Source organism: Macadamia integrifolia, chromosome 9 (genome assembly GCF_013358625.1).
Source record: "Macadamia integrifolia cultivar HAES 741 chromosome 9, SCU_Mint_v3, whole genome shotgun sequence".
Taxonomy (NCBI): Eukaryota; Viridiplantae; Streptophyta; class Magnoliopsida; order Proteales; family Proteaceae; genus Macadamia; species Macadamia integrifolia.
The window spans coordinates 15,675,842-15,703,723 of NC_056565.1; the positions used below are offsets into that span (position 1 = coordinate 15,675,842).

General features: G+C 39.0%; 2 protein-coding genes and 1 pseudogene across 4 annotated transcripts; 1 reads left to right on the top strand and 2 right to left on the bottom strand.

The window, feature by feature from the left end:
• The first annotated feature begins 938 nt into the window (after positions 1-938).
• Positions 939-17,904, top strand: LOC122088062 (vesicle transport protein GOT1-like). Of its 3 annotated transcripts, XM_042657199.1 has the most exons (9): positions 976-993; positions 1,123-1,219; positions 1,438-1,497; positions 1,612-1,692; positions 16,390-16,481; positions 16,625-16,705; positions 16,785-16,882; positions 16,981-17,062; positions 17,550-17,904. In XM_042657199.1, the coding sequence occupies exons 4-9, from the start codon at positions 1,662-1,664 to the stop codon at positions 17,586-17,588; spliced, it is 423 nt and encodes a 140-aa protein (XP_042513133.1). In that variant the 5' UTR covers positions 976-993; positions 1,123-1,219; positions 1,438-1,497; positions 1,612-1,661; the 3' UTR covers positions 17,589-17,904. The 3 variants fall into 3 exon arrangements, with proteins under 3 accessions (XP_042513132.1, XP_042513134.1, XP_042513133.1); XM_042657198.1 differs by having other exon boundaries at positions 939-1,219; XM_042657200.1 differs by having other exon boundaries at positions 939-1,219; positions 1,616-1,692.
• LOC122088061 lies at positions 9,413-11,644 on the bottom strand (annotated as a pseudogene).
• A 4,738-nt stretch (positions 17,905-22,642) lies between the features above and the next one.
• On the bottom strand, positions 22,643-25,214 carry LOC122088399 (scarecrow-like protein 3). Its single transcript, XM_042657664.1, has one exon. The coding sequence runs from the start codon at positions 24,337-24,339 to the stop codon at positions 22,909-22,911; it is 1,431 nt and encodes a 476-aa protein (XP_042513598.1). The 5' UTR covers positions 24,340-25,214; the 3' UTR covers positions 22,643-22,908.
• Between the last annotated feature and the right edge of the window lie 2,668 nt (positions 25,215-27,882).

Here is a 27,882-nt window from a genome sequence, read left to right on the forward strand (position 1 = left end):
TTTTTTATCCCTAATCTTCATATAGTTGGATAGACCATAAAAAAATTCATTCTTTATAACAAAAGTACCTTCAGACTACGGATTAAGATCCTCACTAGTCATTGGTGTTCCAGCACGCGTTCAATGGCTGGGAAGAATTAGGGGTGCATACCTGGGTCTTTGTTGTCGTCGGATGACGTGCTGATTGTCCCAATGGTTGAACAAGATCTGAATTCCTAGACTATACAGAGAGTATCTTTAGATTATTAAAGAGATTGCTATGTACGTTATGTGGAGAGATGATGTGGTAAATTCAATCATTACATATCTAAGAGATGGTTTGGGATCATGTGTAAATTTTTGTACTCAAATTCAGTCATATGCACAGCATTAATTTATATTCAAGTAATAAGGTAACTAAAGTTTAATTTTTTCCTCAAAAAAAAAAAAATTTCTACATGATTTTCGGAACTTTATTTCCCACTCGGCCAAACTTTATATGCACTGAAAATTGTGACCTATTTATGAACAAAATTTTAGTTCATCAGACCTGGCACATGATAGATAGTTCATAGTTGAGCATCTATGGATTCCATAATGAGAAAACCACTTCCACATATTTCATACTACGCATAGCTGCTGGAAATTACATTTAGGTATCGATATCATTGATAGCGAATACCGATATCGACTTTTGCCCCCAAAAAATACCGATATCGATGTGATGGCGATACCGATATAGACTGAGAATAGCAAGTGAAAAGTGATTTGCTTTTTAATAATGCGTCCAATACCAGCCGATCTGTTTCGGTACGATATCAGTATCGAGTCTATCGACACTTCGACCAGTGAGTCGGTGACTGATGGTCCGATACCTAAAACCCTGCTGCGGACTCCACATGAAATACATTTTGGTGGAAGCTGGGTAATCTTAAGTCTTAACACCGAAGTGTTGCGGGCAATTAAGTGGTAACTTGCCGTAATGGAAAATCCTGTGATCCTATTCCTGCCCAGGTAAGAATTAAGAAGTCTTGAACTCCGAAGAACTGACTAATGCCAAATGACATTTATAGCCTTTTCAAGGGAAGCTGGAAGGAAGCCTGGAAAGGTTTTATATCTCTCTCTCTCTGTCATCGTTTTCAGTCATTGGATTTGGGGGTGTCGAAGGATTTAGCGTGAAAGATCAGTATCTGATAGTCCGGAATCCGGATATCCCGATCATCATCTGAAATAGCGAAAGGTACTGTTCGAGTTTTTGAAATTGAAGGGAAATAGGTTCCAAATCCAATCGCGTTTCTTAATTTTTGTTCATTTTAATTTTGGTCTTTCGAGTAATGTTTATCGTTCTTCACGCCTCGATTTTCTTTATCCTCCAATCTATTGAAATTTCAATGGCTTCAGTTATATACTCTTTTTTTTTTGGTTCGACTGACTTTGTTTTCTTTTCCGGATTTGCAGGTTCTCGTTGGTTGATAGATTGATTCCGTATCGAGTTTTAAGTCTTCAGGTTTCAAGAAGGTGGTGACTTCAATATCTTCTTATTGGAATTTAATTTCCTAGAATTTCGATGACGAACTCTAGTCCATTTAATTGACTATCAGAACTCAGAAGAGGATTTCTTTTCTGCTGTAGTTAGGTGAATTAAGGTCTTCAGGTTCCAAGCATAGCCTTAGATCGGCAAGATGGTTTCATTCGAGATGAACGACCGGAAAAGTACGTGCTGAATGATCTATCTCCCTTTATCTTATTTTCTGTTTTGCATTAGATTGGAGCCATATTAATTGGAAACTAAACTCAGCTCGTTTTACACTTACAAATTCAGTTCGTTTTGCAGCTTTACATTTTGTGTTCCCTTATGTTGTTATTGTGCCTTTAAATTGTTTCATGAAAAGCAATAATCATTTCAGGGAAATGAATGTTTGACTTAGCTGTGTCCTAATCTTTTTCTATGAGCACCCTACCCTTTTCTCGTATACTGATATTCCTTTTTCTTTAACCTTCTAAATTGGTCTGCGTTGAAAATAATTGAAGGTATTCAGAGGGTTTTTGTGAAAATTCTGTATACAAGTTGCATCAAATGATGTGCTACTGTAATCATGGATTCATATATCCCTGGTATCTCTAGATGCTGTAGTTGATGGGTTACTAGAACCCTAAAGTGTTAGGTCTCAGAAACTCAGATTAAACCAGAATCAGTGAATAAATAAGGATCATAATTCAAGAATCAGTGAGAAACAGTAATCTAGACCTCAGATTTGGATAAAATTTCAATGGGTGACCAGAATCAAATACAGGAATAGAATATGAGAAACTATACTTGATCCAAAGGTCTGATCTGTAATAACAGATTGAAGTCCAGATCTAAGAATGTAACAAGATTCTGTTCTTAGAGCCTGAAACAGGGGTCAAAACAGCAATTGGGTCAAGTATCAAGCCTGATAAATTAGAAATTCTAGCCCCTATTGTTGGTGTAGTTCCTTTACCTTTTGATGTGTTTGATGTGATTTCTCATATATTCCTATAGTTATGTGATATATCTTTATGGAATATTGTAGGACAGGAGAAATTAGTAGAATGTGGAAGGGGTAGCAAAAACCATCGAAGAAATTATAGCCTTTCTATTTTCTAGCGTGTGGCTTGAAGCATTTTAATTCATGGGGGCTCTTGTGAAAATGCTTTTGAAGTGCTTGTTTATCACTCTGTTATCTAATCAAACTCTGTGAACAATATTTTTAGTTATTGACAATAAATCAACTTGAACTGCAACAATCATAAAATCTATGGAGGTGAAGAAACTTGATTGCCTTTAACGGTGCTGAACAGATGTATGTACATGCTAACACCATTCCAAATCAAACGGAGATTAGAAAAAGGAAGCTGCAAGGATATTTTTTTCATTAACATTGATCTCACTTCTCATGTTATCTTGAATTGTTGAGCATCATGATGGAAGATTGGCGTTTTAATTTTAGAAAGAGATTTGGAGTGCATGGCATGAAGAGTGTGGAGTTGGGAGTATGATTTCAGAGGAAGCCTGAGCATGCCCTAGTAAGGAGTGATTTGATTCATATTGAAGGATCTAGGGGCAGGCTTGAAATGATCATCGGCAAAGTGGTGAGGAATGATATGCATATTCTCAGTCTTGTCCCAAGTATGAACTTGGGTAGAGCGTATTAGAGGGCAAGGATCCATGTAGCCGACCCATTTAGTTGAGTTTCTCTTGACTTGTTGGGCTTTGCCGCTTTCCTGTTACTCTCAAATTTCTTTTCTCATCTCTCATCTTTTCATCTCCCCCTTCCCTCAATTCTGTTTTGACCTTGTTACAATCTCAGAAGCTGTAGCTAAACCAGAAAACCAGAAACAAGAATGAAAAGAGAGAGAAAAGAGAAGAAGAGAAGAAGAGAAGAAGAGAAGAAGAGAAGAAGAGAGGAAGAAGATGAAGTAACCGAAGGAAGTCTCAAGAATGGAGAGCAAGCTGAGATTAATTCAATATGAATCTAATCTCAGGTTCTCTTATGAATATATAACATTAGGTCAAGAGGAAAGACAATAAAGCCCCCCACTTACATAAGAAAAATCCCAAAAAGACCCAAACAAACATAACAAGGACCAAATGGTCCCTGTCTTAGCGCTATTCCTTGTTTGAGAATAACACTAAAATCAACACTCTCCCTCAAGCTGGAGCATATAAATCTCCCATGCTCAGTTTGCTACAACTACTGCGGAAGCTAAGAGCAAATAAAGACTTAGTGAACAAATCAACCAACTGATTCTTTGATGAAACAAACGGAGTCTCAATCAGCTTCTTTAGAATAGCATCACGAACAAAGTGACAGTCTACCTCTATATGTTTGGTCCTCTCATGGAAGATTGGATTGTTAGCAATATACACAGCAACTTGGTTGTCACAATGCATCTGCATAGGTTTGGTTACTAAAAATCCCAACTCCAAGAGTAACGGACGCAACCACATCAATTCAGCTGTAGTATGAGCCATAGCTCTGTATTCTGCCTCTGCATTAGATCGGGCAATGGTGGTTTGTTTCTTACTACGCCACGTGACCAAATTACCTCCAACAAAGGTATAATATCTAGTGATAGATCTCCGATCACTAGCAGAACTAGCCTAATCAGCATCTGAGTAGCCAACAAGATCCATGTGCTGATTAGAACGATACACTAGCCCTTTGCCAAGGGCCCTAGCGGAGAACACGAACAACAACATCCCAATGAGCCTTCTAAGGAGATTGCATGAACTGGCTGAGAACTCCAACAACATAGGAGATATCAGGATGAGTCACAGTAAGGTAAATTAGACTTCTGTACTGGTGTATATCCTGAAGAGGTTCACCATCATCAAAATCAAACTTTTGGTGAGGATCCATAAGGATATCAGCAGGCTTGGATGCGAGCATCCCCAGTATCAGATAGGAGGTCCACTACATACTTTCTTTGGGACAGATTGATCCCTTTCTTGCTTCGGATTACCTCAATCCCAAGGAAATAATGAAGTTGACCTAGATCCTTTGTCTAAAAATGATGTTGGAAGTGACTTTTCACTTCAAAAATTCCTGTTTCATCATTACCAGTCAGGATGATATTATCAACATATACTACCAACACAACCAACTTGTCACCCCTGCTGCGAACAAACACAGAGTGATCAGAGTAACACTGAAAAAATCCACAAGTGACTATGGTAGCACTGAACTTATCAAACCATGCCCGAGGAGATAGTTTGAGACCATAGATCGCTTTGTGTAAGCAACAGACCCGACCTTTATTATCCCTCTGAGCAACATACCCGGGAGGTTACTCCATATAAACTTCCTCCTGTAGATCACCATACAAGAAGGCATTCTTGATGTCCAACTGAAATAAAGGCTGATCAAAGTTGACAGCAAGAGAGATAAGAATGCGAACAGAGTTAAGTCTAGCAATTGGGGAGAAAATCTCAAAGTAATCAACACCATAAGTCTAAATGTAACCCTTGGCAACCGGATGAGCCTTCAACCGCTCAACAGAGCCATCAGAGTGATACTTAATGGTGTATACCCAGCGACATTTCACCAGGTCCTTACCAGGAGGTAAATCTACTAGACTCCAGGACCACGACTCAAGAGAGCATCCAATGCTACATCCATGGCACCCTTTCATTCAGGGATAGGGAGAGCCTCAGTATGAGTACGGGGAACAAGATTAGTAGAAAGAGATAGAGCAAGGCCATGAATAGAAGGTAGAAGGTGAGAGATAGACATAAACTTATTACTAGGGTAAACAACCAAGGATTTTTGAGTGCAAGAAAGTATACCTTTCCTGCTAGCAATTGGTAAGTCATCAGATGGATCAGAAGGAGGAACTTCACTAGAGGAAGGGAGTGATGGAGGATGTGTAGTAGCTGGATCAATAACCTTGCCACTGGATTGTCCAACCCTCGCCCTGCACTAATAAACCTATAGAGGAGGTGGAACGAGTGCACTGGTACTAGGGGTATCAGGAATTGGTATAAGGGATGGAATGGGAGGAGGAAAGGCAAATGACCACTCCTCAATAGGCTAAGACACCTGTGAAGAAAAGAAAGAAGTACCTTAAAAAAAGGTCACATCGGCAATTACAAAGTTTCGGTGAGTAACGGGATCATAGCATTTGTATCCTTTTTGGGTGTGAGAGTAGCCCAAAAAAATACATTTAGTAGCCCGTGGAGACAACTTATCTACATACATGTGAAGATTGTGAACAAAGCACACACACCAAAAAATTCGAGGAAGAGGAAAACTGGGTAGAGTAGGGTATAAGATAGAGAAGGGAGACCTATTCGACAGAACAGAAGAAGGCATGCGATTAATCAAATGACATGCAGTTAAAACCCCATCATTCCAAAAATTCTTAGGAACATGCATATGTATCATAATAACCCAAGCTACCTCTAGGAGGTGCCAGTTCTTATGCTTTGCAACCCCATTTTTCTGTGGGGTATATGCACAACTAGTCTGATGAATCATGCCATGGGTATCACAAAAGTCAGAAATATCATTTTGAGTATATTCTAAAGCATTATCAGAACGAAAACTCTTAATGAAAATGCCAAACTGAGTTTTTATTTCATTATAGAATTTTTGAAACACAGAAAATCAGATTTGTCCTTTAACATGTAAAGCCATGTGAGGCGAGAATGATCATCTACAAATGTAACAAAATAGCCAAATTCAAACCTATTACTAACTCTGCAAGGACCCCATATATCAGAATGAACTAAAGAAAACAACGACGGACTACTAGACATTAATCGAGATGGAAAAGACACCTAATGGTGTTTATCCAACTCACAGGCCTCACACTCTAATCTAGAAACGTGTAAAAAACTGGGAAACAAAAGCTGTAATCTAGGTAAGGCCAGGTGTCCTAGACAGCAGTGCCATTGGAATGGAGAGACATCCCCAACAGCAGTAGCAGCAGCAGAAGTGGGAGGATAGCCACTGTTGGGGTAATACAATCCATCATTGTCACACCCTCCACCAATCTTCTTCCTCGAGTGAAGATCCTGAAAAATACACTAAGAGGGAAAGAAGGTTACTGAGCAATTGAGAGATCTAGTCAATTGACTCACAAAAAGAAGACTTAACGGAAATTGAGGTACATATAATACAGACGATAAGTGTACTGAAGTAGGAGAAATAGTACCTTGTCCAAGGACAGGGGTGGATGTACCATTAGCAAGAATGACAGATTTGGAACTAGTACTGGATGAAAAGGTCTGAAAAAGTGATGACTTACCGGTCATGTGAGCGGAAGCACCTAAATCAATGATCCAGGGGATAGATGTAGTGGAAAGAAGGGTTGATGTACTTGCATGCGCAAGGGTAGCAGCGGATGTGGAGGCACCATGGGATGTACTAGAAGAAGCCTCAAGAGAGTGCAAGCGCCGGAGTAACTGGTTGATGTCATTGTGCATACTAGTAGAATAATCTCCCGAAGCATGTATAAGTGTAGTAGTCGTCGGAGATACAGTATCAGTACCATCATCGGACACTGCATGATTGGCTAACTGAGTTGCCCACTCTGGCTTGCCATGCTTGGCCTAGCACGTCTCTACAGTATGGTTAGGTTTCCCACAGTAAGTACACTGGCGACCGGTGCGATCCGAGGACTGTCCACTAGAACCTCGACCCATAAACTGTGTCCTCCTCCGCGGCCGCGCCCACGGCCACGGTTAGCAAAGAATGCAGAATTAGCTCTGGAAGGTTGATCAGATTTGGATGAGGAGGTGATACGCTGTAGTCGTGAAAAAGCATCATTCAGAGTAGGAACCCTATCATCAGCAAGTAGATGGCCCTTTACTGCCTTCAGATCATTGTTCAGACCGGCCAAAAATTTGGAAACGAAGAACTCATTCCGCTGAGCCTTCAACTTCTCAATATTAGTAGTCAGAGGCTGGAAGACATTAAGCTCTTCCACCATTCCCTTAAAGACACTGTAATACTCAGAGAGGGATTTGTCAGATTGACGAAATTGGAAAAGCTTCTCATATATGTCATAGATCATGTCATGTTCTTCTCTTGGGAGTATGTTTCCTTCAGATCATCCCATACTCCCTTGGCTGTAGAATGGAACATAGCATTGGCAGCTACATCTGGTTCCATACTGTTCCACAACCAGATCAGAATCAAGGCATTCTCCTCCATCCAGTTGTCATACTTAGCATCATCAGCCAAAGGAGCCTTAGAAGTGGTATAGCTCAGTTTGCCTTTAGCTAATAAATACATCTTAACAGACTGAGCCCAAAGAAGATAGTTCGAGCTCCCTTTGAGCTTGATAGAGATGACCTGGACATTGATATTATCCGATGCAGAAGAAGCAATAGTAGAAGAAACAGTCGAAGTAGTAGCAGGCACAATCCCAGCCATGTCAATCAAGTAGAGTGACTAGCAAGCAATAGGATGAATGTATCTAGATAGGTAGTAATGCAATTCAGATCTAAAACTTAGCATCAATAAAATATATCGGCAACGAGCAAGCATAAGCATCAATAAACACTATCGGCAGCAAGCACATATATGCATCAACCAACTCATATAGGTAGGATAAACTAGATCAATCAATCAAGAATAGTGGCCTCAAACCTGACCGCCATCATCTAGGTAGAGTAAAATAGAAGAAGGAGAGCCGGCTTCAAATCATCAAGCAATCAGCCACTTACTCCAACATTAAAGGCAGGGTAGATTTTCACAAGGAAAAAATCACTCCATTAGGGATTAAATAATAGCAGTTGCAGTAATGAGTGGCTGCGCACCAAGAAGAAGAACCTCTAAATCGTAACCAGCAGGTTTCTTGTCTTCGGAACCCGATTAATTTAACTACAGCAGCTCTGATACCATGTTACAATCTCAGAAGCCGTAGCTAAACCAGAAAACCAGAATCAAGAATGAAAAGAGAGAGAAAAGAGAAGAAGAGCCCGTTTGGTATCGTTTCTGTTCCAGAAACGTCGTTTCGTGTCAAAAATGAAAATTTCAGTTTCTGTGTCAAAATGCAGTTTTTAAACGAAAAAATGGTGTTTCAAAATTTCAGATTTTTATTGGGAACGATTTTTTTCTTTTTTTTTTAATGGAACGAAACTGGGAAGACGGAATGAGTTCCGTCCAATCTCGTTTTTTCAGTTTTTTTTTTTTTTTTTTCCACTTTTTGTTTCAAAAAAACAGAAACAGACCATAAGTGCACCAAACAGAAGATTCTGTTTTTTCGTTCCAATAGAACGAAAAAACTCTAAAAATGTTTTTTTTAGAACGATGCCAAACGGAGCCGAAGAGAAGAAGAAGAGAGGAAGAAGATGAAGTAACCAAAGGAAATCTCAAGAATGGAGAGCAACCTGAGATTAATTTCTATATGAATCTAATCTCAGGTTCTCTTATGAATAAATAACATTAGGTCAAGAGGAAAGACAATAAAGCCCCCCACTTAATAAGAAAAATTCCAAAAATACCCAAACAAACATAACAAGGACCAAATGGTCCCCGTCGTAGGTGCTAATATTATCGCTATTCCCTGTTTGGGAATAGCACTAAAATCAATAGACCTTTTTTCCCTATTTTGTTCTTTTATGGATCGTAGCCGACCCCATTAAATTGGGACAAGTCTGAGTTTGTTGTTGTTAATGTATCTGATTTTTGCCCGTAGAATTTTTTATTAAAAAATAAGTTACAGAAAGAACAAATTCTTAGACCAAAATAAAAAAAAATTCTAACTTAGAGAAAATTGCGTTGCCACCTCCTGAACTTTGGTCCTTATTCAATGCCACCCCCTGGACTTTTCGAAATGAAACAGACACCCCTTATAGATTTAAAAAATAACAAATCCATCCCTGCCGTTAGCTATCTCTGTTAAGTGATGAAAAAATTGTTAGTTTTTTTGTAAAATGGCCAAAATACCCCCACTTAATGTGACATTACTAACCTACCCTTGACACATCTTCTACAATCAACTTGTGAAGAAGGGGCGTTGGTGATCTGCATCTATCGGTTGATGTTGCTGCCCGCCGGTGATGGAGAAGACATCTTTGACGGCAAGGAGGAAAGGGAGTTTAGTCTGACGTCGAGGGATGGAAATGTAGTTGTCTACGGAATCTGTGAGCTCATAGATTTTATCAACCCACTGGTTATCCCCTCTCTTGATGACAGGATTGGCCATGAGGGCTTCTAGGGCTAGAAGCGCCGAACTTGAGATCATGGGAACATTGTCATTGGGGAACTCATAGGAGGAGAGTAGCTCACGAACCTCCAACTCGACAAGCTGGAGAAGCTCCTCATCGTTGACATGGTCCTGCTTGTTGAGGAAAACAACCATATTGGGGATGCCGACCTGCTTGGCGAGAAGGATGTGCTCCTTGGTCTGGGGCATAGGGCCATCGGCGTTGGAAACGACAAGGATGGCACTGTCCATTTGAGCGGCACTGGTAATCATGTTCTTGCTGTAATCAACATGTCCAGGGCAGTCAATGTGAGCATAGTGGCGATTCTTTGTCTATGGCATGCTCCTCGGGGGCGGTATAGATCTCATCGTACTTCTTGGGGGCACTGTTACCGACGGCGGCCAATGCCATGTTGAGGCTGGTCTTGCCGTGGTCGACGTGCCCTATGGTATTAATATTGATATGGGTTTCTTACGCTCGAACTTACCCCTAGCAGTGCATACCGTGAAGGAGCTGTGGCTCCTCCTAGTCTCGGTTGCTGCCATGGAAGTCAACCAGAGGATGCTGGAGGGATTGGTGAAGGAGGAGGTGAGGAGAGGTGCTGCTTTACTTGCAAGGGTTCTGCTGTTAGGGCGAGCTCTCCCATTAGAGATAGGAAGATAATTAGTCGTACAAGCAGGAATTAGATGAAGAAGTGGTGGAGGAGGCGGCGGTAAAGAGAAGCCTTGATGAAGCTGGGGATGCAGTAGCGGCCGTAGCAGCGGAAGAAATAGCCATGAAAGCTATAATTAGATTTTCTTTTGCAACTATAGGGCTTAAGGTTCTCTCGCTTGTGAATGTCAGCGAGAGATGCAAGAAACAGGGGAGAGCGGAGAAGTAGAGAAGTAGAAGAAGAAGCTTAGTTTATCTATCGATTAGCAACTTCCACAACTCCGTATTGTCATTCACGGCCATCAATTCATGATCATAGATGTTGAAATCCAAGAGATTTAGCCATGGCGGCTCTTATAGAAGACTTACCCGTTCTGGGAGGCCCGTACAGCAAGGTCATACACACGAACCTTCGTCGGAGGGTGGCAGCAGCAACCGATAGTTGCAGATCGCCGGAGCCCCTTCTTTCACAAAATCCTAGCGGCTGTCCAAAGAAGAAATTGTTTGAGTTGATTGTAGAAGATGTGTCAAGGGTAGGTTAGTAATGTCGCATTAAGTGGGGGGTATTTTGGCCATTTCACAAAAAAATAACAGTTTTTTCATCACTTAACAAAGATGGCTAACGGGAGGGATGGATTTTTTATTTTTTAAATCTATAGGGGGTGTCTGTGTCATTTCGAAATGTCCAGGGGTGGCATTGAATAATGACCAAAGTTCAGGGGGTGGCAATGCAATTTTCTCTATTTGTTATGTAGGTTTGCATTTCCTACTATACCTTACCTCTTGAGACAGCACTTGAAACCAGCAAATTTTCTAGGGAGTTGGTGGGCCATTGCATCGAATGAGGTTCAATATGGAAGCGGACAAGCAGGCTTCTCTCGGAATCACAACTGCCTCCAAAACAACCAGCTGACCTCTTGATCCACCTACCCAATATCAATGAATTGGTCCCTCCTCCCTTACCATCCATTCATAAGTGAGAATCTGACTGGATAGTGACTATTATACCTTGCAGTGATGGTGTAACTGATGGCTAGTAGAGTGTCCCCCCCCCCCACCCACCGAAAAAAAAATAAAAAAAAAAAAAAGAAAAAAAGAAGAAGAAGAAAGGGATAGAGTAGGCAAATGACATATCAGAATGGTTTAGGCATGATTCCATTGGAAGAATTTTACTCTATTGCATATAGATCATGTTAAAATATGTACCACGATATGGAGAGTATCCCTATCGTGGATGAGTTTTACCTTCCTGCTTTAGTTTATTTCTTTCCCTAGTTAGGATAGATCTCTACTTACTAATTAGGATAGACTTCCTATTTTGTCTTGCTTGTGGCACAAATAGTTTGATTGCACTAATTTGGGTGCTAATAAATATTGATGGTAGGGGGGGACGGGAAAACACATTCGGCTGCTCCCCTCTTGCAGTCTCTCTTCTCTTCTTCTCTCTTCTCTTACTCCCTCAAGTTATTGGTTACAGATCTTGGGTTTCCTAACATGGTATCAGAGCCATGAAGAAAAAAAAAAAACAGGTAACCAACGTTTGGTTCCTGCAGCTAAGGAAAAAAAAAAGGGTGTGTTTCTTACGAGTGATTTCTGGTTTTGGTTTTGAATCTGCTACTTCTATCATCATTTGCTTTTCTGCTAGTCCGCCACGTCAATTTGAAGATCATTCTCTGCTACTTCAAGTGATCTGACCGATTGTTGTCCATTCCTGGTATCGATTTCTGCTGCTATATTCGATTTTTCAAGGGTATCGTAAACTGTTGTTGAGGGGTTTCCTTTGTTCTTGCTGCTGAAATTAGAATCTGGGTTCCACTCTGCGATTGAAGGCTTGCATTGTCGTATTTCCGCTTGTACTATTGCTGTACAAATTCTTCTAGAAAATTTGGTTCTTGTACCCGTTGAAGTCGATTTACTTCGAATCTGGTTACCGCTGCTTCACTCTTCTTCCATCACGAAAGGGGGAAATTCCATGGTGGTGTGTCATCAGTCATTGTTCTTGAAATTAAATCCTCATCTTCCATGGCTGCTTGAAACTAGGGTGTTCAATCGGGGTCGGAGAAAATGTTTACTGCTGTCGTTTAGGGTTGCTGTCCGTCTTGAGAGTCGTGATATCCATGACTGTCGATTACAAATCCTGCTGCTATTGTTGCTTCGTGAAGTTGTCGCTGTTCAAGTTTTACGAAGGAAGAAGAAGGGTTCTTTTTTTCCTTGTCATGAGGTTGAAGACAACCTCACAATCGTGACTTGTCCTATTCCTTGTTGGTTTCTATTTTTATTTTCCCTTTTTGGCCCCCACTACTTTTCTTATCCTCCCTTCTCCTTATTTTCCTTTCCACATGAGTAGTTGGACAATAACTCACATTACCATTTTTTTAGCCTTTATTTGTTGACTTATTTGAGTTTCCATATCAATACCCTTCCTTTACCCTCTTATTTACATCCTTCCATTGAATTATTGTGCTTCCAAGTTTACCCCTTCTTTGTTTTTGGTTTTGCCTATAATTGAGATTCAATTATTTACCGGCATTCCATTCCTACTTTTTCTTTACCAACAGCCCCTTGCAAATTCTGGTTTATTGCCAATTACCAAATTACCATTGCTTCAATGGAATTGGGTTCTATTTCTCATGGTTGGGCTCATAATTGGGTTCAAAACCGAGATTGCGTGGATTAATTACAAATTTGCCATTTTTGAGCACATAGCACCCAATTTAGGGTCTTGGACCCCTAGATTGCATCAGTTTGGGTTACAATTTTTTGGAAAATTGGTGCCTGCATGAAGATAATTTGCTACAGTGCGAGGGAGATTGGAAATTAATTTTTTCTCTTGACTATGGGATTATATCTACTGCTCATCCTTTGAGATGCTAATTATTGGACATTGTATGTCCATGTGTAATGCTACACGTGAGGGGGAGATTGGAGTTATTATCTACTCAATTACATTTCTTATATTATCTGCTTTATTCTGGTACTTGTTTACCCCAGCACCCGATGCTGCTACTTGCTTACCTCGGCACCCGATGCTGCTACTTACCTCGGCACCGATGCTGCTACTTACTTACCCTGGCACCCTGATGCTACTATTTGCTTACCTCGTCACCTGATGTTGCTACTTGCTTACCTCGGCACCTGATGTTGCTACTTGCTTACCCCAGCACCCGATGTTGCTACTTGCTTACCCTAGCACCCGATGCTGCTACTTGCTTATCTCGACACCCAATGCTGCTACTTGCTTACCTCGGCACCCTGATGTTGCCTCTTGGTCCCCGACAACTTGATGTTGATATATGCTTACCCCCGCAACCTGTTGTTGCTACTTCCTACTTACTATCTGCCTTCCTTGGGAAGCGCCTTTGATGCTACTGACTTTATGATATGGATGATTGGAGTTCTCTCTGTGCTCTCTAGCGTCTACCACTATTACTCAAGACTGGTGTTATGTTTAATTTTCTATTCTTGTTGGTCTAAGCTGGAAGTTTTCTTTTGATATATGTATACTCCAGCTTGAGGGTGTGTGTTAAAATATGTTCCACGATATGGGGAGTGTCCCTATCGTGGATGAGTTTTACTTTCCTGTTTTAGTTTATTTCTTTCCCTAATTAAGATAGATCTCTACTTATTAATTAGCATAGACTTCCTATTTTGTCCTGCTTGTGGCACAAAGACTTAGTTTCCTAGTTTGATTGTACTACTTTGGGTGTTAATAAATATTGATGGTAGGGGGGGACGGGAAAACACATTCAGCTGCTCCCCTCTTGCAGTCTCTCTTCTCTTCTTCTCTCTTAATCTCTTTCTCTCTTCTCTTACTCTCTCAAGTTATTGGTTACAGACCTTTGGTTTCCTAACAGATCACAAATTGGGGATTGATGAATTACTACAAGTTGGTTTTGAACTTTGTTGGAAAAGTTGTCTAGATCACTAAGTAGACATAGGTGATTAATTCCTACTGGTTGGTTGTTAACTTTGTCTGAGAAGTCGTCTAATCTTGTAGCATCTATGAGAGATTTTTTAAGTTGACGGTTAGAGCACCATTACTGATTTGACATATGAGAGCAATTTTTTTAATTTTTTTTTTTTAAGCATGCAATGAGAACCATCAGGTAGTCACATTAAACTAGCATACTAACCATCAGGTAGGCACATTAAACTAGCATACTTGAGTTGTTTAGGGATAGTTCCAGTTTTTGCAATATTGGTTTGTGATATCTTTCTCCTCCTTTTCATTATTATTGTTAGACCCCTCTTGTAAATTCTTTCAAACTAAATTTTGATGGATGCTCATTGCAAAACCTGGGACTATCGAGCATTGAATTAGTATTATACAGATGTAGATGTTTTTCTTCTAGCTTATTTCGGTCCAATGGGTAATGGATTTCAATCCTTTATTATAGATGACAGTATGATGCTTCTTCATAGACTATAGTTGGCCCCTTCAGGTCCAGAGAAACCGATGATGGAGGCCAATTCATCAACACTGATTCTGGTTAAATCTGGTAATTTTTTTCTTTGACCTACTAATCCGGTAAAGGGGCAATGCTGACCATAGTTGTCATGGCGTCGCCAAGGCGGCGATTTGGCGTCCTGGCGGAAAAAAAAGTTCATGGCAATGCTACGATTTACGTGACTCACAAATGGCAGTTGCCATTGGCTGATAGGCGTCATCATGGCACCGCCATGGACGCCAGATCACGCTTGAATCACTAGGCGGTTGATTTTTTGTAAAATGCAGAGTGATTTTGATAGGGCTATGTTGATCTTGGATGAATTGATGTTGCTTAATGTTGGTTTTATATGTTATAGGATATATATTGTAGGCTTGTAGCATGCTAAATAATTTTAGAGAATAGGGGAAATAAAAAAGTAGCATACTAAATAACTTTAGAAAATAGGGAAAATAAAAAATGACACATGGGTGATTTGACCGCCATGGCAACTCCATAATGGGCGATTCATCGCCAAATCGATTAGCCACCCCTCCACCGCCTTGGATCGATTTGACGCCGTAACAACTATGATGCTGACCTTCCCACAAGACAAAGGTAGAGAAGGTCTTGGCTTCTTTCACCTCATTAGGGACGTCCTATTTTCTCATTCCCAGAACATTTTGCTCCATTAGGGACATCATACAGCTGACTCTCTAGTGGATGAACTAGCCTAGCTAGTCTTGCAGCCTTTGCATATTCATATCAGCTGGTGTACAGATGTTGTTTCTCATATTTTAGTTTTTATTATTGTTTCTATGGTTGACTTCGCTCCTAGTGTTCCATATATTCATTCTGAATTACAAATTTTAACCATTAGTGATCAGAAGAATGATGATGAGAAGCAGTTTGTTCAAATTACGCATCATCCTTGCAAGCGAATGAAATTTAGTATATAAAAGGTCATGTATCATCTGAGTATGTGTTTTTAGTATGGATAAATATGGTATAATTATTGATTCTTTATACCTTTGTGGTTTGCATTCCTTCTCCTAAGAGTTTGATGGTTGAAATAATTTAATTGTTCTATTGATGCATTTTATTTTATTTATTTATTTTTTTTCCGGATTACTGAATTGTGTCAGTTCTAACTTGTTCAAGTCTGATGACTTGAGAGTATTATGCCCGGCTGTGTGCCTTCTGCTTCCTACTTGGAGACGATATAACCATTTCAATTACATACTTAAATATGCTATTATGAGACTAACATATAAGAAAATGTCTCTCTCTGATCTTGTAAATGATTGCTGTATTTTGAAATGGAAACGGCATCACAGTTCAATACAAAAACAGTAGAACAGTTCTACTCATGTGGTTAAAATGGTAATTCTTCCGTATATGCATGGAGGCCGAAAGATGTATTTAGACAGTGCACTTCTATTACACCTGACTATTTAAGAAGGGGGAAAAATTGCAACCTGTGCTGCCACATTACGTTACCCTATTTTTTCAGAAATTCTTTCTATCACCTTTAAATTTTCCATGTACTGATTTTATGTGCATTAGCCACTGGCTGGTTTCCAAATTGTCATCTTATGCTCTTTTTCTGTACTGTGCAATTTTCTAAATTGTATTCTTGAAATGAAACAGAGATCGGGCTAGGATTGACAGGGTTTGGCATATTTTTCTCGTTTCTGGGAATGATCTTATTCTTTGACAAAGCACTTCTTGCCATGGGTAATGTAAGTGTTTCAGAGTCAACTTGCTCACCTGCTGTCACGTGCTGTTCTTTTATTCTCATTATGCCTTCTCTTTTATTCTGGGTACTTCTGATAATGGTGCCTTCTTACCATTAATCTGTTAATGTGTGGGGATACTTGATCAGGTCCTCTTCTTGTCAGGGTTGATGTTGACTATTGGACTGAAATCCACCATGCAGTTCTTCATGAAACGCCAGAGCTACAAGGTGAATCCATTTTCACTAGTGTGTGTCTCTTTATTTCCCCTCATCTTGCTTATATTGTACTCCTTTTATGGTTGAGCAGGGTACAATCTCATTTGGTTTGGGCTTCTTCTTTGTCCTTATTGGTTGGCCTATCATAGGCATGATCTTTGAAGCATATGGGTTCATTGTACTCTTCAGGTCTACTTTTCTTTCCCATCTTGTCATTCTTTTATTCCATATACTTGTTCAGTAACCCGTTCACTTGTGTTTGGTTGCTGATGTGGTTTCATCTGCAGTGGCTTCTGGCCTACGCTGGCAGTTTTTATTCAAAGGATTCCAATTCTTGGTTGGGTGTTCCAACAGCCATTTGTGACTTCTGTAAGAATTCTGACAATTTGGAAGGAGTGTTAACAATACTGAGGCTTCATTGATTACTCTTTTGTATATCACATTCGTCTTTATTTTTCTACTGCTATTTGTTTTATATATCTGGAGAATGTTTTTTTTTGTTTCATATTGCATTTCTTGGCCAGAACCCTTTGATTCTGAACCAACTTGTGGCAAGATTTGGACGAGTGTAGATCTTAGGATAGATATAAAACACAGGCCATGAGGTACTGAGATGATAATGAGATTTAGAACTTTGTAAAGAAACTTGGGTCATGAATGTCATGGGACAATGATGAGGTTCAATGCCTTTATTGTGGGACCTTATGGCCTATTTATCCGACCTGCTTTTTTTTTTTTCCTGGGAATGTTTTGCAGAAGTGGACTGATATTCCCATGGTAATTCATTGTGTGCATTCTGTATCATCTTAAAACTGAGGTTCCTTTCTTATTTTCTCCCCCTTCTCCTTTTCTGCAGCTCTTGAATAGGTATAGGGGTAGACGGGTGCCCGTATGAAGTCTCTGAATCAACGGAGGAGCAAAGCGGCGAAGCAGCACAGTTTCCCCATTGTAAGATGGTGTCTGACTGAGATCCACTATCTTGAGTTGGCTTACATTGTAACAAGTGAACAAATTGTACTAAAGACATACTTGTTGAGGATTTTGCCTTATGTACATGAAGAGGTTTTTTGTATAGACTAGCCTGCTGGCATCAGTATGTTTTTGGATGATGATGCCAGGGGCTGTAGATATCTCGGAGGATATATTTGTTGTTCTTCTGTTAATACGTATCTTCTCTTTCCAAGAAAACAAATTTACTTGATTGGTGATAAGTTTGTTGTTTTCGGTATAATTCAAAAGATATTTTAATCATCACATTCCCCTGATTAAATTTTGAAGAAACGAAATGTCGGTTGTCTTGATGAGGTCTGAGCTTTGCTGTCTGCATCTTCTGAATTTGTATTCCATGAGTGATTGTGGATATTTTTGCTGACCTGATTTCTTGAATAGAAAGTTAGTTTCAAATGCTTTCTGGATTTATAAGCATTTGAAACATTTTCCCTCTATTAAAGGGTTTGGCTGTCTTGATAGGCATACCATGATATATAGGTCAATTTGAGTAATGGAAGCTGATGTGGACCATCCATCCTTGAATAGATATGGGAATTTGAATGAAGTTAACATTTATTTTGATTGTATCCTTTATTATTTTTAAAGAGAAAAGGCTGGGCACGCGGTCGCTCTTCCTAAAATGATCCTTTTCTTGCCTCTCCGGTATGATATCTCATCCCTACATCCATTGGTGTCGATCATTTGCTTGGTTCAATCATTTGCGTGCAACACACGAGTAGCGTCCATTTACGTCTCTCATACAGTCATACTTTAATTAGGATTACAGATGTTGACCTTTTAGATCAAATGGTGTGTATAGAGGCCTCCATTTTTCATAAGTGGCGTAATTTTGAATTTAAATTTGGCATGATTGTGGCAAGAGGAGGAGTGGATGGGGCCCGGAAAACCCAAGAATCGACTTGTAGATGATGAACCCTACTGATTCCGTTCGGATCATTCCGATCCGGATTGGCTGGAATAGGGATCAGCTCGAATCGGCTGACCAATCCGATTTGATTTTTAAATCCTTGAGGAGGAGAGCAACAGTCATATATTCGTGAAGTCAACTATATAATCATTGTAAGTGAATTGTATAACCTTGGGGGGAAAAGAAACTATAAATATGAGAAAGGAGAAAAAAAAACCCTGTCCGTCTTTGTTCCTCATGCCCAGACACAGCAGGGGTGGTCATGGGTATTTTCATACACAATGTGTATAGGGGCAGCTGGGTCTTATCATGCCCAACTGTGTCTGATCGTGGGAATGCAAGTGAATAAGAGTCTCTTGTCCTTATGAAAAATATAGCAAAGAACTCTTGGTTGTGTGGCCCTTACATCAACACCAAGTCAATAAGAATGTGTAGTGCACAAGGGCATATGGGTCTTTTCATGCCCAGCTATGTCTAGTCATGGGAATGTGGATGAACAAGGTTCTCTTGCCCTTACGAAAAATATAGTGAGAGATCGCTCATGGTTGTGTGGCCCCTGCATCAACACAAAGGTCAATGAATATGTGTGATGCATACGGGCATCAATATGAATGAAATTTTTTAATTTTACATGGATAAGATGGTAAAATTTGTGCGCTCTTGTGTGTCTAGGCACAAGGGCCAAACATATCCTCAGTGGTATGGGAAGGATATTAGTCATTGATTCTGATTTTGATGTTCACCAACCTGAAAATTGAAATGGAAGAAATGACACCATTATGTATGGATATAAAAAGGCCATTTCATTTTAGATTGTTGCTTACAAGAATGGCATGCGTTGCCATAAACAATTTATTTATTATTTATTGTTTTGACTTTTAAGAGAGAGCCAAATAATTCTATTTGTTTTGACTTAAAATAAGAGGAAGTTCCAAAAAAAAAAAAAAAAACATAGAAGTTTTCATTGCAAATAAATATTAGAGACTTGTGGTTTTTTATTTTATGCCTAAACTGTAAAATAGATTGCAAAAAGTAAAGGGTTGAGTTTTCCTCTGGCCATGGTGACCTATTCACTAAAGTGGGTTTAAATACGCATGGGGTATCAGAAAGATATTTTGGATAATATACTTAGACTATGTCTGGTTGCAAGGGATATTTAAGAGAAAGAGAAATGAAATTTCATACTTAAAATAGGAACTTTTACAATGATTACTCCATGTGATTGTATAAACTACTTAATTTTTTTAATTATACTTAGTAATAATACATTTTAGAAGTAATTTTATCTTACATATTATAACAAAGGGTTTCGGATGCAAAGTAAAGAAAAATTTAATAATAAAAAATGGAGTGATTTGAATGATGTTAATGATAGTCACATTGGATAATGATTACAAATATTTATTTTTTAAATATGAAAATTTCCATTCCCTTTCCTTCAATTCCCCTTGCAACCAAACAAAGCTATAGGGGCTTGTGAACCCTAAAATGAAATGGTGAATGCTCCAACCAAGTAGATGAAAACTTTCTCCAATAATATAAGTCATAATATATTGTTAATTTTTTTTTTTAATTGAACTATCTGGTCTGGAATCTAGATCTCTCTTGTCTCTGGAAAATAGAGGAATTCTCCCGCTTTTTTCTTTAAAGACTTGGCAGAATTCTTGTACACCGTAACAATAGAGACTAGAGTGGGAGGGAGTTCATCTATGGCCGTTATGTCAGTAGGAAGCAACCCTGATCCGAATGCAACTTTGTTTCATATCAATATGGCTTACAATGAATCACTCCCAGAAAGCATTCGAATCAATCAAATATACAAGGACTAAGAACTGGAATTCTCTCTTGGGTAGATCCGGATAATGGATTGATGAAGATAAATTCTGAAGGGGGGATTGAATAAAAGAAGGTTGGGCAGACTGCAGAGGGATTGTAATCTGAAATGAATGGCTCAGGCTATTTTAAAGCAGGGAAATCTGTCGCAGGAGAAATGATATTATTTGATCACTGCTTACACGAGTATAAAGCATCAATACATTAATCTGTTTGCTTGTTTAACAAACAGATTACTAAGATGGTGTTGGCAGGTTTTTATTCAGTCAAACCCTAGTTTGACCACTTACCAATCAGGCTTGTTTTAATGGGGACTCGTTTAGAGTTGAAAATTCAGACAGGCCAGTTGCCGTGTAAGGGATTACCGCCCTCAATCAAGACCGATTGAAAGCGTAGGGTGTGTTCATCAAGGAATGGATAGAAAAGAAAAGAAAAAAATGTTTTGCTTAGTGTAAACACTATACCTATCACCATAGTCATAATGATAGCGATAACTCAAAATCAAAATCTTTGTACAATAAGGAGTATTTTGGTTAATCACATGTCAGCCAAAAAAATTTTTTTTTTTGTCTCTTCTATGTCATATATGTCATGCATGATTTCATGAATATTAACTTAAGAAAGAGAGTCAAACCTTTTTATCATAAGAGAGTATTTTGGATAATCAAATGTCAGTCTCATTAATGATGTTTTTGTCTTATTTGCACAAAAATTTTGTCTGTTCTATGCCAGAGAGAGTTTTGTCCTTATTCATCATCACTTACTTGTCTTATTAATTTTTCCAGCTCTATTTTCCATTTCTTGCCATCAAACACACCCTTGAGACTCACTGTTGGATTTTGGACTAATCAAACCTGCAGCAACTGGCCATACAAAGCTTAGAACAAAGTTGCACCTACTTTTGAAAGTATACCAGGTTTGAGGACTCATTTATTTGGATTCATCTACTTCAATGCTAACCTATGGCACTTTGCTAACACCCATTTAGGAACAGAAATTCTTCTCCATCAGTGCAAAGAATTGAGAAAGGTTTGTTTCTATTAGCTAAAGCAGAAACCAGTGAAAGAATCATAGAACCCCAAAATGACCAAATTTCTATTCTCCATTCAATTTATATCTCCAGATGACTCCATTTGTTGGTGAGGAACTTGGGCATCTGAACGCAATGAAAGCTTAACTGGGATGACTTCATTTCACGACGGATTAGAGAATACATATGTAGGTTAATATGATGAATAACAGAATCATTCAAATTGGAAACATGAACAAAATAGAGTGCACCAGTGCGTGTTTAAAGCTCTGAAACAGAGTACAAGGCTGAAAAGACAGGTTGTGGCAAACTGATTTATATTACTGAACAAGGGCAAGGCCCAGACAAGGATGGTGGCAACGGTGAAGTCGACAAAAAACAATTAACCGTGATGATACAGAGGATCCTGTCAGTTTGTTTACATAAATTTGTAGTGAATCTGTCATCTGTGCAATGCAATTACAGGCAAAGAAAAATTATGCCTAATGATGTATCTCAACACTCCTTGTATGCACCAAAACAAGCACCAACTTGAGGACAATTGTCTTTCAATCTGGAGGCAATTTAATATATGAGCCACAAAAGCAGCAGTTTGGTTTCTACAATCACAATAAGATAAATAGAAATGATAACATTATCTGCTGGTCCACTAGATTGGACCCAGTGTGCAATGTTCAAAAACTAGCTGATACTATCCTATCAAACTACTGCATCAAAAACTTCTTTATCTCAGCCTACTCTGCTTCATGGTTCAATTATGGAAGCCTATGCATCATAAAGAGCTCAAATCCTATCATGACTGTGGCCAAGACTTTAAGGGTGGATATCAGATGGGTTGGCCAGTTGGATCTTCAGATCAGACCAACTAATTGATCTTCATCAGTTCATCCAAACACACCCAATAACCAATACTCAACAAAACTGTGCTGGTTATGTGGGATTAGAATCTCAGGAATTTTGTGGTTAGATCTGATCTTTCTACCATTCACCATTCAGGTCAATCCAAAACTGATATGGTAGGCATAAGCTTGCATGATATGTTTTGTCTGAAATTGAATATTGAAATGTGAATCTAGGATAGAAATTTGAAAATGGGTAGACTTTCTAGAGAATCAGAAACCAACCAAATTAACATCCAATACTGTAAACACCTTCATAATTTATGATATTCAAAACAATGGCAATTTTGTATTAAAACAAGCACACCAAGGCTCCGAATGAGTGTAGAAGGAAGCCATAGAAGAAAAGGTCAATAAATAAATAAACAAAATGTAAAGCAGAGGGTGAAGAATACCTTCAAACCCTTCCAGAGACTAAAATGTATTTGTAGATTGAGAAAAAAAAAAAAAAAAAAAAGAAACAAAAACAAAAAAAAGAACAAACCTGAAATCCTTTGTACACAGAAGAAAAGAAAAGCTCACATATGAAAAATGATCAATCGAACCTGCTGCACTTCCAAGCTGAAACTGCAAACAGGGCCCGATCTTGCCAGCAAATTACCAAACAGCCGTTCTCTTCTTTGATCTTATATCCATCGCAACCATAGGTTTGCAGCAGTCTTTTTGCTTGCAACAGAGCATAGTAGCTCAAAGGAACCCTCCCAAACCCTGCGAAACCCAGCCTCTGAATCCACTTATCAAGCTTCTCATGCCTTTCCTTCCTCTCAGATCCCTCGCATGCAATAATATTCTTAATTTCTTCCCCAAAGAGCATCTTCTCTAATTTCATTCGCTCCATTGAAGCCCTCGATAATGTTGATTCCAAGCAATCAAAGAGCGATGCATAATAATATAGTGCTTCCAAGTGTCTCTCCATCAAGGTTGATCCATTATGGTTCGATTCTTGCTCGGTAACTACCATTACCTTTGGTGATAGACCACAGAGGGCAGTGAGGAAGCCCTCTATCTTTGCCGAAGGAGTCACAGATAATGGGGATGATGACCCTGAATCAGGACTTGGGCTGTACCCATTCGTCAAATCTTTATCAAGCAATTCCCCCACCCCGCTCTGGTTCATCTGCAGGACCCTCTGCAGGTGAACTGAATTTGAATTCTTGTAAGCAGCTGGGGATTTCTTCCTGAGGATTTCATCGTCGGATCCCAAGAGGGAATGCAGTTGGAGGACAGAGCTGATTGCCAATGCCTCTCCGGTCTTAACACGCAAGCTTTCAACATCGAGATTCTCTAATTTGCTAACTACGGGATTGAATTGAAATGGGATGTCCAATTTCTCAGCTTCTTCAGTCAAACGAAGAGCTGTTTGTTCTAATACCTCCTTCTGTTCATGAATGCCTGTAATTCTCAAATGGGGAGGGCCTTCCGGTCGTGCACTCAAGACCTGAAGGAGTGCAATCCACTGCGCAGGCTCCACAGAGTTGAGATCAATGATGTGAACCATCTTCTCCCCTTCCATAGCTTCAATGATGGCTTGGTTGGTGATCAAATAGGAAACCTTCAAGAAGGGACAGAGCTCAAAGAACAATCTTCGAACGATAATTCTGTCTGAGATCGAAGATATTCTTGTGGAATTGAGAGCTTTGTGCAGGCCAGGCCAGGCCTTGAGAATCCGATCGGCGAGGGCCTCGGTGAAGTAGGCAGCAATGCGCTGCATAGTGTCGCCATCAGGTGAGGCAAGGTGTGAGATTTGCTCGAGTGCGATATTCGCATTCTCGAGGTTACCGGAAGCGACATGGTTGGCACAGGACAGCAACAGATGGATCAGATACAATCCACGCTCCTCGGATTTTAGCTCTCTGAGCCATGGGTAAGGTGAACCTAAGCTGGGGGAGAGAGACATCAAGGAGAAGAACTGAAGGGGTGATGAAGTTACAGATGATGATCCTTCATCTTGAGCCATTTCTGCCATTCACCACCACAGAGGTTCCTCTGTTCGGAAGAAAGGCAGAGCCCAAGAATTGCCAACTACGTCTAGAATGAATTCAAAGATTGAAAATGAAGATAAACAAGACGTGTTTAGCTTGGATGGATTAATTTTCTTACGGTCGGAAGAAAAATTTCCAGATCAATCTGTTCTCTTAATAGCAAAGAATCAACCCATAAAGGAAGGAGAATTCAAAGTACTGTTTATTATATATGCAGAAAATCAATCGCAAACAGAGAACGGTCAGAATGAAGTGTTGAGTTCTTGACGAAAATGGAAGGACAGTCACGTACCCGTCAAAGCAACACAAATATTAATGAAAAATAATCAAACCTCAGAGGACAAACTCAAATGGGCACTAAGTTTTTGTAGAGTATGAGATGAAAATCAAACGGAGAGAAAGCACAAAAAGAGGAAAGAACAGTACCAGAAGCTGCACAAACAGTCAATAAAACCCTCTCCTATCAGAACTTCAAAAGAGCCGATGCACAAGCATAATCCAAAACCCCAGCTGGGTTTTCAAATTCATCAAAAACCCAGGAAAAGCCCCATGATAATCTCCTTGTTTCTCTTGTTTCTGTATCTATCAGAGCTCGGTTCCTGAGCTATTACGGTGGGTTTCTAGTTTTGCCTAGGGTTTTGTATCATTGATGCATTAAACGCTCTCTTTTGAAGGACCTCCCATGGCTGCGTTAGCAACTATGCCACTGAAGATGTGAATATTTGTCGTTATTGATTTGTTGTCTTTTGAGGGATCAAGAGGAATATGGAATTTGTGAGAGAGAGAGAGAGAGAGAGAGAGAGAGAGAGAGAGCCTAAATGGGTTTCCTTGCAGGTTAATAGGTTATAGCTTTTCTCTCTGAAACTGTCCCTTTTGTGGCTTTGTCTTGATGTTAGGTGGAGGGGGAATAATAATCAGTGCTGGCCAGAGAGAACTTTGTTATTATTCTCAAACAGTCACTCCAATCCAAACATGCCCTAACAAAACAAAACAACACCTCTTTCTTTTGTTGCTTTCTGGATGAGTGTGGGGAATGCAAGAAAGACCTTAACAAATACTTCCAAAACCTCAGTTTGTCTTCTCTTCCAAGGCATTAGACCATCCAATTGGTATTATCCTCTTACATCAGGACAAAGAGACAAGGAAGTTTAGGAAACTGCCAAAAGTAGAGACCACATTTAACTCTACTTATGGAGGCTGATCCTAGGTGGCTAATCCTTAGATAATACCAAAACCCTATATTTCCTTCCTTAATCTTTACTCAATCTAATTCAAAATTAAGCAGTCATTTTCAAAGATATATATATATATATATGTATATATTCTTTTTTTGGTTTTCATCAATTTTAGTTACTGTTTCTTTCCTTGTATGTATATTGACTTGTCAAGAAATTTTGCTACAGATACAAATCATTCAGATTCATGACATGTGTTTTGTGAGAAATGTAATTAAGTGGAAAAATACTAACTTATTTCTACGACAATCTAGCAAGGTCATGGTTTTAGAAATTGGTATCAAATTGGATGTGATCGAAATTAATACCTAGTTGATATGGATTGGTCAAATATGGTATGGATTTTTTTTTGGTTGACACTGCTATTTTGATTTGGAATTGGTAACAGAATGACTTATACGTATTGGCGTCAATGGCGAGTGATATCTTAAACTAAATCTATTATTTAAACATTAGTTTACTGTCTTAATATATGTGGCATTGGATGGATTAAACCTTGTTCATATGCCAAGTTTCAATGTTAACAAAATTGATCACATTCCTAAGTTCAACTCCCACTAAGCACATCTTGGGCCACTCACATGGGGCGTTTAGTGTTCTTCACTGCTTTCAATGAAAGTTGAATGGTTCTCATTCAACCCCAATATGATCCGGTCCATCCGGTTATGGGGTCAGTATGGACCCACAGGACTAGTCAAGTCGAAGGCCTAGATACCCGTCGTTAGCAAAAAAAAAATGATCACATTGCAAAATTAAGCTTCAAAATTCTTTTAAGAAAAACAGAAAGAGAAGAGAAGAAGGGGGAAAAAAAAAAAACAAAAAAGAAAGATATATTTGATCTCAAATTTTCATACAGAATAGAATCAAATCAACAACATCAACAACTCAGCCTAATTTATACCAATAAGTTCAAATTTGCCACGTCATTATTATTATTTTTAATTGTAAATATATATATATATATATATGCAAATTAAGACATCAATGAAACCCTATAAACATCTTAAGAAAACAACTAAGGAGAATAAAAAGGGATCCCACAACCCAGGCAAGACAACCTAACTAGAAACAAAACTCGATCAGCCCCAAGGACGAACCTCAAGAAAACCATCTCAACCACAAAATCAATCAAAAACGAAGACATTACGGGGTGTTTGGTTCGGTAAATCCTCAGGATGACATTCTTTAGAATGATAATTCTTAATTTTTTGAGTTGTTTGGTTCCACTAGGATGACCCTCATAAGTGATGGTTCTACTTCCCATGAATGACCAATATACAAAGAATGTCCTTCAAATCTGAGTTTATGTCAAGACTAAAACTCAGATTTGAGCAACCATCTCAACCTTTAATATAAAAGGGGAAAGTGGGAAGGCATAGGTTTGTTCACAACCATGCATGGTGCAAAATCATGTCTTCACCGTTGGATGGGGTGATGTGCCATGTACTATACACAAATTTCCCCATCCAACTGTTGAAGGTACAATTGTGAATCATGGACGATCATGCCAAAAACCTTTTGACAAAATATATTCTATATTTATCATGCCAATTTTTTATGGAAAAATCTACTATTTATTTCCTTTAAAAATATTATACTGACCATACATGGTTGCAAATACATTGTAATCATTCATATGACTCTTATTTGTCATATGAAAGAATGATGTTGCATATCCGACCGTTGAATATTTAATAAAGAAGTTAAAGTTAATCACATGTCAAATTTTAGTTTCAAAAAATCATAAGAATGTAGCATTTCAGTTTAATTCAAGCAGTTTTATAGGAAGAATTACTACACAGGATTAGGGTAACCAAATAGTTTTATAGTAAGAATCACTACACTGATTTAGGGCAACCAAACATTTTTTCAGCAAGAAACATGTACCAGCCTTAAGGCAACCAAACATTTTTTCAGCAAAAAATATAATTCAGAAGAATGTTTATCAAAAGATTGACATTCATATCCGATACATACACCATTTGATTTACCAAACCAAACACCTCCTTAAGAATCCACAACCAAGCCCCAAGAGGACCATATTTGGTGGACACTCTATTTCTTAGCAAGATACAAATTCCTTAAGGGCCTTAGGAAAAGAGGCTTTCCATCACCCTTAATATTGAGGCAATGACATGAATAGATGGAGCAAACATATATGAGACATTCTAGTATAAGCAAGAAATCATTCTGGTATAAACAAAATTATTCAAACAAATCATAATTATCTAGTGTAGTTGGTGAGACTGTGATGTACTAAACCTACGTTCAGCCCGGGAGATCTCAAATTTA

Bases quoted from the DNA above. Each gene is read 5' to 3' on its own strand.
- LOC122088062 (XM_042657198.1), top strand. From the start codon at position 1,662: ATGGTTTCATTCGAGATGAACGACCGGAAAA. The intron at 16,706-16,784 runs GTGAATCCATTT...ATGGTTGAGCAG, and splicing joins TGAAACGCCAGAGCTACAAG to GGTACAATCTCATTTGGTTT. The intron at 17,063-17,549 runs GTAAGAATTCTG...CCTTTTCTGCAG, and splicing joins AACAGCCATTTGTGACTTCT to CTCTTGAATAGGTATAGGGG.
- LOC122088399 (XM_042657664.1), bottom strand. From the start codon at position 24,339: ATGGCAGAAATGGCTCAAGATGAAGGATCATCATCTGTAACTTCATCA.